This window comes from Rutidosis leptorrhynchoides, chromosome 11 (assembly GCF_046630445.1).
Source record: "Rutidosis leptorrhynchoides isolate AG116_Rl617_1_P2 chromosome 11, CSIRO_AGI_Rlap_v1, whole genome shotgun sequence".
Lineage (NCBI taxonomy): Eukaryota > Viridiplantae > Streptophyta > Magnoliopsida > Asterales > Asteraceae > Rutidosis > Rutidosis leptorrhynchoides.
Window position 1 is genome coordinate 367,874,721 of NC_092343.1, and position 13,919 is coordinate 367,888,639.

The window sequence follows — 13,919 nt, forward strand, 5'->3', positions numbered from 1 at the left end:
GCATATAAAATTATAATTATAATAATATTACATATAATAAACATATTTTTTTTTGATATAAACATTCATATTTTGCTTCATTATATCCTTAAACTATACCGTATCCTAAGCTTATCACTAAGTGTGGGATTCCAACCCAATATTGAGCTTAGATACATTTTTTGACATGTTCAAACTCTAAGTGTGGGATTTTAGCTCCCTAAAATCTAAGAATGAACATTAGGGACAATGTTTCTCTAAGTGTGGGATAGCGGTGTAGTACACCGTAAATAGATACGAGATGCTCGGAAAATGTTCTTAACTTAAAATTTTACTAAGCTTTTAAAGTATACTTACTATTTAGATTCTTTGTCCTCAACGTAAATTTTTTAAAATTTTGACAAAATGATACTTTCTGAAAAAGTACTTTCGAAAATCAAGCGTGTTTGTTCTAAAATTAAGACAAATGAGGACATAAATCTTCTTAAGGATGAACCGATTCTCTAAAAAAGCATTGCCTGACTAGGCATTATCGACCCAATATAATTGTTGTGAGGCACCCCAAAAATGGCTCAATAAGCATTCATTTTTAATGCTTCACTATCTTTTCCGTTGAGAGTGCCGATGTTAGCACTTAGAGTTAGAACTTGACCTTGACATACGTTTTGAGGCCAATAATTAGTAAGTGCCATACGTGGTGTAGGTATGATACTCCTTTCGAAATCATTCTGAATAGAGAAGATAAAAACCATCCATTTTCGTTTCCACTCCACACATTTAAACCGACCAACTCATCTCAAAGAGTTGATGAATCAGAAAATACCCCTAAATTCACTATCAAATACGTTACCCTTTCCATCCTCTTTTCTTTATCATTTCAAAAACTAGAAATTCAAAGAGATGGATCGACCAAGTTTACTTCAAACACTTGTCGAAAAATTCTGAAATTCCATATTGTTTTTGATAGGTCAAAAAGACCTATTTCTGGTGAAATACCTTTCTCTCTGGGCACATGAAGAAATAGAAAAAGTTATGAAGATGGGATATGTAAAGAGAAAAAAAAATGATGAGCAAAGTCTCAAAAATAAAGAAGAGAAAAGTCTTCAAATAAAAGCATGGATCCCCCAAGAAAATAAAGATTGTGACCCAGGAGGATTGCAGAAAAGAAGCAAAGTCTTCGCTGAAAATCAGCAACCTCTAAAAGAACTCTTCAACAAAAATAGAGTATCATCTTTCCCAGAAAAAGTATATCCTCATGAAACCGAAATCTATCCAATCTCTCTAAATTTCAAAGATTCGAAATATCACCCTTTTCGCCAAATCAAAACCTTCACTTTTCTCTGCAAAACAGCCTTTAAACCCGCTCTTCCTCTTGAAAGAATGATTAGGGAGAAGATCAGTGTCGTCCTTATCTAACCGGTGGAGATTTGATTCTTGGTCAAGCTTATGACAATACTTATAACATGACTGGCTATGAGCGAATTTATTTCATAGATTGATAGGGAATCCCAAATACTTGAGTGATTTGAGTGACCCGTGTACGGAAGCTAAAGTCACGTAACCTCCCCTCATGCTTGCAGAGATAGTTTCTACCCTTTTAGAAGGCGGTTTATCTGATTTTGATCTTATAATAAATAACAAGCCACTTGAATAATAGAACAGAAACCTCAAAAGCATCCTTGAACTCAAAATAAAATAGAGGTTTGCTTGAGGGCAAGCAAAGTCTAAGTGTGGGATATTTGATATCGGCAAAAAAATCACGTTTTTACCCCCGATATTGATCCCTAAAACCATAAAGTTCTAAAATTTATCGCAAAAATAATCAATTTGTTGGTTAATTTGGTATATTTAGTAATTAGAAAGGTGATGTTTCAAGAATCACTAAAAACGGATGAAAAACGAGCAAAACCGGCTAAGACGATTAACTCGCGTTTAAATAACGTATTTTATAATTTTTGGAAAATTTTATTTACTTAATCTCATGTTATAGGATATTCAATTACGAACGCGTGGGTACAAGAATCGTCAAAAACGGAGATAAAATGAAGATTCTAGAGCGAAAACGGTGAAAGACAAGTTACGATCCAAAAAACGGCTTGCCAAACGGCTTGCCAAAAGGCTTGCCATAATGAAAAATGGCCTGCCAGCAAATGGGCATAAAAAATGGCTTGCCTGGGAAAACGGCCATGGCAAACGGCCTGCCAAACGGCTTGCCAAACGACCTGTGTTTTTCAGCCATTTAATTACAATTTTGCCATCAGCTTTGCTTATAAAAGGAGGGCTTCATTTCTCATTTCAACACACACCATTCTTCACTTCTCTCTCTAAATATCTCTCTATAGTCGCTCTCTAGTGATCTATAGGAGATTAGTTCTCTCTCTACTTTCTCTCTCTAGATTCTAGAGAGAGAAAAGTACAGAGATTAGGAAAATAATTATCTCTCTATTGTCGCTCTCTAGTGATCAATATGAGAATAGTATGTAGTTATTAGTAGAAGCCATCAAGCATTGTAACGCTATGGATATTATGAAGAAATACAAGTGTTATTCTGCCGACATTATTTGGTAACATCTATCCTTTCTTTATTAATTTTTTTATAATATTCTTGTTCGATGTTTGTGATTTATTAATATTAGAAATGCTTGTTGCCATGATGTGTGATTAATTGCTTGATTGTTTGACATGATTTAATAATGTTAGTTAGGGATGATTATCGTCTCGTACTCGCGTTCTGTCTATGATATTAAACCTCGTTATTATCGTCCTTCCACCAATAAACGTGATTAAAACCATTTATAAAGTCGACTATTATAAAGGTAATTAGCTATCTGTGTTTATACATTGGTCAAGGTATGAACCTATTGGAAATACTATAAAGTACATGGGGAATTACTGTAGGACCAAATCAACATTGGTCAAGAGTATAAGACTCGAGGAAATACTTTTGCAACAATATAGTACATTGTTGATGTACTATAGGACCACTTGAGCATGGTCAAGGTTAGAAGCTATGGAACCACTATAAGTCTAGTACATTGTGGATAACTAAGGGATTTATTGGGTAGATTTAAGTAAGGGCTGTACTTTAAATCATAAATGGGAATTTAACGCACTACAATACAAGCTAAGCTTATAAATCTTTAAGGATGACCGAGAACCATCAGAGGTTCTAATTTGTCTACAAACCCTCAGATTTTACCAAACCATTGACAGAAAGGGATTCGAAACACAACCACTCACTTGGCTGATACACTAAGGTGTTAAGAAAGGTTGGATATTATATATATGGCTATGCTACTTTATTCGTGCGCCCAAGGTATGCACTGCATCCAAGATGGGCTGCTTATATTCTTAAACCGAATAAAGCGTCGGGAGTTGAGCATAGCCCATCCTATCAGAATCTTCAAAGCCTAGTTCCTCGTGACATGCTAATCGGGAAATCGCTTAGTAGGGAATCTAGTGTTCACACTGAGGTATATCTATCCGATGAGTGTCTCGCAATCATCCCCACACTACGTTATCTTAAATCATGGTGAACCACGTCTTCTCTGTCCTTAGCTGTTGCATGCTAGCTAGCTTATTTTAATTATATTGCTTTAATATCCTAATTACAATTATATAAACTATTCAACCCAACTTTTGACTTTACATAATTTGATATTCCGGATAAAATGGTGTCTAGAATAAACCGGTTGGACTTGGTTATTGAATTTTACGAACAGTCGCCAATTTATTGGGATCAAAAGGATCCTGCCTCTCTACACAAGGTGTACCTGGCTCCTAGTCTTAGATACTAAATTGTGTACAAACCCAATCTTAATTACTAAATTATCTGAATAAGCTCCGTTTCAAATTCGATCGCTCAAAGAACGACCTAGGTCATATTTGCCCTTGCTAACCCATAGGAAGGAATAATAGATTTAGGCCAAACATATATAAATTAAACAATCAACTTCTTCTGCTGATATTCTGAATTGACATTTTGCGACCTAACGACACCGCATAAATAAACCTTCCGATTCGGGCATATCAGACGACCTTAAATGTGTTGAACCTTTGATCAGTTGTGTTTCTAATTTATATTAATTTTGTGTAAATATGAACTAATGTTTATAAAGGTTGGTTGTTTTCGTTATCATAATTCAGCACGAATCGTTTGACCAACTTGCATATTTGGATGTAAAAAAAAATGAAATTCCAAATTCACAACATATTTGGTCATTTGATTTTTTGACATATAACAAGAGACTTATAATATTCTAATACGAACAAGACGCTGTTATTTGCTGCAGCTCAAATTGGTCAGATTCAAAACTGATGTCAGATGGTGTATTATATATTTGGCCCGATTTGCATTTCAAATGTTGTAGTCATAGTAAAATTTTAGCTTATTAATATCTTTATCTATGAGCCCGTGTATCTGTAATATTGCATAAAACCTACAACTACTTTAATTTGTTATTTTTATTTGATGTTTCAGGGCCTAAGTATTGCTATGATCACACATGGAAATTTATGGGTATAAATATATAGGATGTTGGAAGTGATTTGAATTTTTCAAATATGTGCAAATGACTTATGCTCACTTACTATATCTATGTTAATTTTCATTAATCAATCTTTACAGCTATGGATTTGTAGATGGCATTCAGTTGGCTCCATTTAGCTACCATTCAGGCAATGTTTTCAAGTGCATAATATATAAAGATAGTTGTAGACATTTTCGATTTTGTAGATTTTATTCCTATATTGGCGACGTATGAGGTTAAGCCCTAAAGTCACTTTCTAGGCATGGGTTGGACCATGTTGTCGACATTATGGGTTGGACTATGTTGTCATCTTAATTTTTCAATTAGGGATGAAATGATTATAAACCAGGGCTTATAATCGTTACCATGTGTAAAAAAGTTGATATGAAGGAAAACTTAAAGAGTCTTACAGTTGAAAAACTCGGAGCATTACGTGAAGAAGATTGATGTTTTGAAAGAGTCAGCTTCTAGTTATGTTGAACCATCACAATAATTGAAAGTATCACAAATATAATGGTAGATGATTTTCTTATATTATATTACTGCTACAACTCCTAAATTAAAACTAATTTTCACATCGTTTTTGAGTTGTCGTACAACGCGCGGGCTATATATATATATATATATATATATATATATATATATATATATATATATATATATATATATATATATATATATATATATATATATATATATATATATGAGTTTAATAAAGATGACATGTGATTAATTAGCACCTTAATTATAACTAACTGTGCCAAGCGAAAAATCTACATATCCCTTCCACAATTATTAAAAAATAAGTAGCTAAATAACGCTCACTAATTTAATATTATTAGTTAAATTAGGTTAATTAAATGTATAAATAGAAACGGGTTTAAGTTTTACTCATTTCTATTAGAGCATTCTCATTCATGACACACATCTTCATATTAACACACTGTCACATCAGCGCCACATCACTATTTTCTTCTCATTTCTTTCTCATCACTAACTCATCACAATTCACTCCCAATCATACCATCACATGGACCCACCTTTATTTATTATATTAAAATTATTGTTATTATTAATTATTAATATTAATACTCTTATTTTTATTCTTATTATTTATATTTATATTTATATTTATATTTATATTTATATTTATATTTATATTTATATTTATATTATATAGGAATATTTATAAATCATATAAATAATACTAGTAGGAGTAGAGTGATATTTTACTTCATATTACGGAGTACCTTTAAAAAAGAAAATAACAAAAGCAAAATCATATGGAGTATATAATACAATAAATAATATCTATGGACCCCACTTTAAAAATCAACTCACCATCATCTTCTTCTTCCTTCCTAGTTCCTATATCACATATACATCTGTATCTATATATCCTCTATTTTTTTATCTCAGAAAAATCAAAGCAAATTAACAAAAAAAAGCAACAAAAAAGCTTACATGATCGTTATGTATTATGCTAAACATTCACGAAACTGAGTACGAGTGCAAATTGGCAGGACTTTGGCGACTTATTGCCAACGGTGCCAAATTTGGCGGTGGTTATTGGCGATCTTTTAATAGGAGCGTTGGAAATGCTCTTATATAGCTTGGAAAAGTAAAAAATGCTTGAAAAAGACAAAATCAACTCATCTTTATTGACAAACGTATGTATCCCTATTTAACCTCAAATTAGGATTTGTCAAAATTAATAATCATGAATCAAAGGCTGTAATCGACATGTCAAAAAATCAAGCGAAGTTAACGCATAAAATCCAACGATTATTCTCTTTAAAAAAATCAAATTGATGATCTTATCTTCTTATCTCCAGGTAATCGATATATTTTTGGAAATTCGGAATACAAACGAAATTAAGGTCATCTAAACATTGTTAGTTTAACACAAACATGTTTATGTGCATTTGTCTATTTTCTTATTTTCTGCTAACATTTATCTATCATAATTTGACTACCTTACGATTCGAAAGGACATTTTATAATCTCTTTGTCCTTACTAAATTAATATTAATATCAAATATAAACAGATTTGGAAACGGAATAAGCTGTTTGAGAATGGGAGGTGATTTGTACCCCCACTTTCTTTTTGTCATACACCATCAAAATAATTATTCAGACATTTATACCCTTCCTTTTATTCACCACTAACTCCCTGTAACTTTCTCAATTTTACTTTGCACATAATATGTGCATTTTAGACAGGAACTGGGTCTTTCCCTTTGCAAGTGATTCGTTAAATTAAACAATTTTCAGAGTGGGTAGAATCAATTGATCAATATAGCAGATACAACAACGTTGAATATATAACTCGAATTATACAAGTCCGTAAATTGGTGGGTCTTTCTCTTCTAATAAATTTTGACAATTTTGAATCCTAATTCATACATCCAATATAAATAAAAATTATGAACCCTAATTCAAAATAGGTACTCAAACAAAATCACCAGAACAAATTCTGTAAAATTAAAAGCAAAACTTCAATTTTTGAAATAACTATTTGATTCTTTAAGTATTCAAGAAAACCCATCAGGTAGATCAAAAATTCCCGTTGACACCATCGCCGCACAGATTCGTTGAGACATCCTTTGATGAAATTGTCGGCACCATCATTGAGTTGAACCCCTCCTGTGCGCCATCACATTTTTGAACGCAACCACAAGTTTATTATCAAATTGGTAGGTCTTACACTCCATTCTGAAATCAAATAATAATATACTAGTTTATAACCGCGCATTCGCGGGTATTTTATCATACGCAACTTTAAAAATAATTATACTGTTAATAACTTGTAAATGGTAATGACATAAGTAATAGTTGTGAAAAAGATGTAATAAATAAATAAATCAATAAATAGTAAAAACATTAAAATGATAAACACAAAGAAAAATAAGTATGATAGTTGAGAAGATAAAAACAAAAGATTTACGCCAAGTTTACAAGTAGATATAAGTTTGTACAATTTTATAACCCGTGCCAAAAGAAAACTCACCACACATAATCAGCATTCTTCCTAGATGTCTAGAGCAAACATGGTTACGACTGAAGGCCCTATCCACTGTACAATTTTATAAGACTCAAAATTACTTTCAAAATTTTAACATATAAATTATAGTTAAAACCTTCAATAGGTAAGATTACCACCCATGTGCTGATACAACCTTCAATAGGTATCTTAGCTTGACATAAAAGGGAATGCAATGCCTTGCCTTCAAATTAAATACCACGTCAAGACAAGCTGTCAAACAAAAAAAATTAAATCTTGTTACAAAGTTCATAGATAATGAAATATGAGTGATATATCCACCTTGACTGAGCTTCAATATTGAAGCAATTATAGTTATGAAGATACTAAGTACTTTCTTAAATACATCAGGATTGAAGACTGGCTGGGTTCCCATCGCCATTCCAAGCAACAATAATCATAGCCTTTAAAAACAAAAATGTTACCAATGGTGGTGAATACAATTCTTTATGGATATTCATACAAGTATCAAATACAACAAAAGTTACCTGTAAGCACAATATGAAGAAACTTCACATTATGTCAAAGATTCTAAAAACATGCCAATATGAAGAATCTTAAGAAAATTGACTTTAGCAGCCCATCTGTTTCTAACAGCTGCTTTGCCATACTGAAACTCAAAACCATACGATATCTTAAATAAATGAACTCTTGAATTAGGAATTATGAAAACAATATAAAAAACAATGCACCACTGGTATAGCTTACCCCGTTTATCTCAGACTCACGAGATTTTAAAGGCTCAAGGAAAAAATCAGCATCAACACGCATTGGCCAACCTAACTGGAAACAATCTACTGACCTAAATATAGAGGGAATTCTTATTCTTAGTAATACTATTAAATATCACGGTTACACAGCAACTCCGAAGAAAAAAAAATCATACCAGAAATACTCATCTATATCAGCATAATTTCTCCATTGGGAATATTTTGATTTCCCTACTTTGCTCCAGTTAGCTTCCTATGAAACGGTGAAAATGAAAGAATAAATGGTACTGCAAAAAAATAAAACTTCCAACTTATAGTGAAAAAAAATATTATGAGAAATAAATGATATTTATAAGTATAATTCACATCAACATGGTACTACTAATAATATGAGAGATACCTACTCCATAACTTAGTAAACATTGAACCAAACATTATATTCATCAAGAAGTGTATGGTTCTTGCTGCACAGTCTGGATTGTCATAGCTAAAAAAATCAACACAATCAAATAGAATTAGACGATAGCGACGATAATTAAAATAACCATTTTTCATAGCTGCATTAATGATGGGTCAATTTTATTAGTAAATGTATATGTTACATGGGATTCCGTTATGTTCAGATATATAATCTAGCATTCAAAGATAATGCCCCACACCAGTTAGACTTCACATGTTTGGTATTGACTGAGTTCATTATACTCATAACACAAAAAAAAAAAGTTGTTAGATTAGTTGTAATTATCTAATAGTAAGTAGTGTTAAAACGTTTCTGCCCGTAAGTAGTGTTAAAACCCATTACCCCTGTCTTTCTTTATCCCCAAAAAGCCATTACCAAACCCATTCAGCTGCCAGATTTAGACACTACAACAATAAATTAACATTCAAGTATAGTTCTTTTTATGGGCAACTTGAATAACCAACGTGTCATATTAGTGGCTACTAAAACAAAAGCCGACTGACATTTTGCAGCTGTTTTTTTAGCTGATATTGTCCTGTAGTGCTGTGTGTACTTCATATTCCTTACAAACTGTCTCCTACGATTACTTCACATATTCGTTACAGAGCATGGTTTGCTGCTACATTTATTTTACAGGAAAAATTGCATGCCTCCGGTTACCATTACATCAACTACATTAAAAATTGGACAACACCAGCAAAACAGCCAGCAGCCAGAAATCGTAACTCAGATAGCGCACAAATTTTTAGCAACTAAATTAAAAATTGGACAGATGAAATTTAAAAATCAAAATCAACAAATCATAGCAACTTTGAATAATACAGATATCGAACAGAATGGTATACCTGGCTCAAATGGTGGTTGTCTTTTTGCTGGTGTGGTCAGGTGTGGTGGTGCAGTAGATGAGATGCTCTGTTTATTTCCAGCGGAGGATTTGCTTTACATGTTTGCTTTACATAGCAAATTTAGTGATGCACCAAAAACAGAACTACTAACCTGTATTTGTGTTTCCTTATAAACTTAATACAAATACAAATTTCTTCGCTTAAAAAAGTTGTTTTAGCCTTTGTTAAACATCACTCAGAGTGTACTTTTCTTGCATAAAAACTTCTCAATCATTTTATTTATATACTTTGATAAAACTAACATATTATAACTCTGTCACCATATTTGACGCACCAATTATAAAAGGTTCAAGTAACCCACCCATTTTGAAATGTATCAGGGATTTCGCATACCCTAGTAGACGGCTGGTTGATCTCACCCTCTTTACGTTCCATATACCGATTCACAGACTCAGCTTTCTATGATTGCGCTTCATCACTGTCATTATTCTCACCGGATCCATCTTCTCCCATTATATCAGTTAAAAATTCGAGGAGGAGCTGCTTGATCCCCATCCATATCTACAAATAATATCATGTATTATAATTTTAAAAACAGACAACATTCAAATTGCAACGTTCATTCAGAACACAAACCGCGACTTTGTACATGATAACAAATTGACAAATTAATGATAACTGTTTGTATTTCCTTTAGATATTGAGTGTTCCTAAAGATTTACTTGAGATCCAACACCTTTTGGTTCTGTCCCACAATACGAACATGCATGTGAACGTTCTGAAATTGCATCCATGTCAAGCGTAAAATCATCAATCTCTTCTGTAGTAATTGCCTTTCTTTTGCATTCCCTACGTGCAATGTAGGCACAATCGTCATCGGGAAGTACTACAGTGATTCTAGCATAGAAAATATACAAATCATCATGCTTTTTAGCTTTATCTTCTGAGTCATTGATAAGAAGTTACAGGTTGATCTAAAGTAAAAAGATTATCCCTATATGTACCATTTCAAGACAGATCTCATCATGGCCTATGTGGTCGCGTTCGTCAAACCATATCTCGGGATCTTTATATGACAGGATAAAGACGGGAAAATGGTGATAAAAAACATTTGAAAAATAAATCTATTGTATCCAAATCCAAATATTGATAAACAATCTGACAAATTAAATTATTAATAACAAACCTCTTCTCAAGAAGTAACTTTGGGGACGCAAAGGCATGATTTTTAAAGTTGCAGCGGCATAGTCTTTCTCCTATCACTTGACTTAGTCTTTCGATGGCAACCAAACCCGTTACAACATCAAGAACCTAGGTTTGCAATTTATCAACTAAAACCCTAATTTGTAAAATCAGTAAAAATATATGGTGTTTACATAATCTGGCAAAAAAACTACCAGCAATCAAAAATATAATAAATGAAACCCTATTTTTTTTTTTTTTTTTTTAACAAAATCGTTCATCGATAAGCAACATCAAACAAAATAACAAACGATAATGTCTTACAAACCTGTAAACAACGAATGGTCATTCCCATATCGACTGCATAATCGCCTTCTTTTCAAGGTTAACCAATCGAATCGTAATTATAATAAACGCTTGATTTTGATGTTTTGAGATTAAGATGAAAGCTTATTGATTTGGGAAGTGTGTATGATTATTGTTGTATATCGATTGATTGATTTAGGATGTTAGGAAAAGAAATAACAGCGGTTGTGAAATTAATAATGGAAGAATATGAAAGCAACTGCACCATTGTGAAATTCTATTCTATAGCGTAATTAACTTTTTTAATTAAGGATATTATGGTAATTAGCAACATTAACTGTTGGTTAAATCCTTAAATGATGTCATTTGGAATTTAAATGGCTAGGATTGAAAGTTACTATGTCCATCTAAAGGCTAGGATTTTGCCATGTAGAATTTTTTAAAATTATATATAATCATAATAGTTTTCTTATTAAGAATAAAAGAGATGGGGTGTTCATTATAATAAATTAATAATTAAAGAAATAAGAAGATGAAAGGAAGTAAATAGGTTCTATGGGATTCTATGACTTTTGATTATTTTGGTGATGTATGACAAAAACTAGGTGGTGTATGGATCAACTCCTTTTGAGAATAGACACACTAGTCAAGACAGATGAGCCGCGATTATGACTACAATTCCCTTATTTTACCAAGTACCAACATTAACATATTAACATTTGATGAATTTCTTCTTATTGCTACAGGGAAATGCCATAAAGCGCGAACCAAGATCCGTAATACAAAAGCCAAAATAAGAACGAGGAAGAAAAAGATATCGTGATGTAAGTCTATTATTCCTTGCATCATAGGTGTTGCTGCGTCTTGAGATCCTAATTGCCACGGTTTCGCTGCATCACAAGGAGCAATTGTGAGAAATAGCCATTCTAGAACAATCATTTGATCTGTTTCATTCTTTGACTGCTCTGCTCCCCCAAAAAAAATGGAGAGACTTGTTCTTGCTCTTCCAATTCAGGAAGACTGATTTGCTTGGTCCAACCAAAGAGGATATGGGGTTTTTGGGCGTCAGTCTTCTCTTACTTACGAGATTTCGAGTTGGATGAATAGATCGCTCCTAAAAGCAGCCGTGTAATCTTATATACGATACCACCAGACGCGCCCCAGCTTCAAGCGAGCTCACCCTATGGACCTTGCTTAACCAGATTTCCTGCTAGCGAGAGCGGCTTAGAAAGATAAAGGAGCACAAACAAGGTTTGTTTGAAAATGAACAGATAAGCTAACGCACTACTTAGCATAACTGCATTTAGTACAAGTAGTTATTATACATTGAAGGTTATGAACAATGCACAACTCGTGTCCAATATACTCTTGGTGATTTTAGTGCTATCGGTCATTTTGTGCGATTGTGATTACTTGAGACAAATGAATTTTGAGTTAAACTTTATTATAAATTAGGGAGTGTGAAAGCACGTTTGTGTTTAATCTTACTAGAGTCAATAAATTTGAAGGTTATACAGCTCTTTATAAAATGGTGCTACTCATCATGAAAAGGAATGATGTAACTTTTTTTTTAAAAAATGTGATCACTCATGGACACCTTTTAACTAAAATGTGTAACAATTTATGGACATCTTTTTGAAAAGGTGTAATTATTTATGGTACTTTTGACTAACATGTGTAACCTTTCATACTCTGTATATAGAGACTATTTGTGTCAAATTTAAAAGATGAAAAATTGGACAATATTATATACATTATCTTTTTGTTCATGAATCAAGACTCTACATTTTAATTGGTTATATGGGAGTCGTCACATTTTGTCTTATCCCAACAAGTATTTCGTGTAACCCTAAGACAATGTATATGGTCGAAATACCTTAGTGCGGAAAGTGATTTCATGTTTCAAAGGTTTATCTGGGATCTTCAAACCCTATATCCAACATATACAATAATTCAAGAACAAATATTAGTATGTATAAATCATTCAACCTAAAGCACATGATCTGTTACCAATTTTGAAGGCACGAGATAGGTACAATATTACTGCCACCACTAAACATACTCCAACAAAGATCCCGATGAGATGTGGGTCCGGAAAATGAGAGCTTCGAGTCGAAGTGTGGGTGGTTCGGTCCGTTTCCAGAAAACCAATAGTTTCACACCCCGACTTTACGCATATGAAACGCTAATGCGGGAACACTTTGGTCTGCAACTACACGAGCCTCATTAATAGTACACGAACTAAAACACTTGTAGGGTTCTTCTACATGCGTGTTTTTTATTAATAGCAAAAGTTTCATAAAAAGAAGTAGCGATATGCTAGCAATACAAAGTGTTCTGCGTATATGATCTTAGAAACAAACGTATACTCGACCTAATGCGCTGAAATCACTAAATCGATTTATTAATCAAGTAAAATTTAACTTTGGAGATCGTATAATCAAACTTACTCATGTAACAAACTGAAACTTGGCCTAGTTGTAAGTGGATTATTTTTCCCTTTTGTCTCGAGTCTTATGTGCTTTTATTTTAATTATATGCTTTATATTATTTAAATATTATGTTGAGACCAGTTTGTGATAAGGGTGTCAGAACATGTTCGTTTATTTTATTTGGACTCCGTTAGGGCAGTCTAACGAGTACGAAAGATATTAGATAACTGGTAAATACCCGTGTGATGTGGGGTATGGGATTTAAATCATTCAACCTAAAGCACATGATTCAAGAACAAATATTAGTATGTTTTAAATTATTTAACCTAAAACACAGGACTAATAGTACACGAACTAAAACACTTGTAGGGTTCTTCTACATGCGTATTTTTATTAATAGGAAAAGTTTCTGATGTTGTAAAACGACAACTAT

At 32.7% G+C, this 13,919-nt stretch overlaps 1 protein-coding gene across 24 annotated transcripts; it reads right to left on the bottom strand.

Annotated features, from left to right (window-relative positions):
• Positions 1-6,809: 6,809 nt before the first annotated feature.
• LOC139876642 (uncharacterized) lies at positions 6,810-11,243 on the bottom strand. 24 transcript variants are annotated; one of them, XR_011768221.1, is made up of 13 exons: positions 11,077-11,243; positions 10,753-10,877; positions 10,571-10,632; positions 10,303-10,463; positions 9,960-10,127; positions 9,567-9,717; positions 8,662-8,748; positions 8,438-8,514; positions 8,260-8,353; positions 8,040-8,161; positions 7,834-7,955; positions 7,519-7,764; positions 6,810-7,223 (listed from the first exon to the last, which is right to left on the bottom strand). XR_011768221.1 is itself a non-coding variant. In XM_071863981.1 (13 exons), the coding sequence occupies exons 10-13, from the start codon at positions 7,931-7,933 to the stop codon at positions 6,970-6,972; spliced, it is 441 nt and encodes a 146-aa protein (XP_071720082.1). In that variant the 5' UTR covers positions 7,934-7,955; positions 8,040-8,161; positions 8,260-8,353; positions 8,438-8,514; positions 8,662-8,748; positions 9,567-10,127; positions 10,303-10,463; positions 10,571-10,632; positions 10,753-10,877; positions 11,077-11,243; the 3' UTR covers positions 6,810-6,969. The 24 variants fall into 24 exon arrangements, 14 of the variants coding, with proteins under 14 accessions (XP_071720082.1, XP_071720089.1, XP_071720085.1 ...); XR_011768224.1 differs by having other exon boundaries at positions 7,519-7,577; positions 7,668-7,764; positions 9,567-10,127; XM_071863981.1 differs by having other exon boundaries at positions 6,810-7,154; positions 7,519-7,577; positions 7,668-7,764; positions 9,567-10,127.
• Positions 11,244-13,919: the final 2,676 nt, after the last annotated feature.

Bases quoted from the DNA above. Each gene is read 5' to 3' on its own strand.
- LOC139876642 (XM_071863981.1), bottom strand. From the start codon at position 7,933: ATGGCGATGGGAACCCAGCCAGTCTTCAATCCTGATGTATTTAAGAAA. The intron at 7,765-7,833 runs GTGGATATATCA...TTTGTTTGACAG, and splicing joins AATATTGAAGCTCAGTCAAG to CTTGTCTTGACGTGGTATTT. The intron at 7,578-7,667 runs GTAATCTTACCT...TACAGTGGATAG, and splicing joins GTTGTATCAGCACATGGGTG to GGCCTTCAGTCGTAACCATG.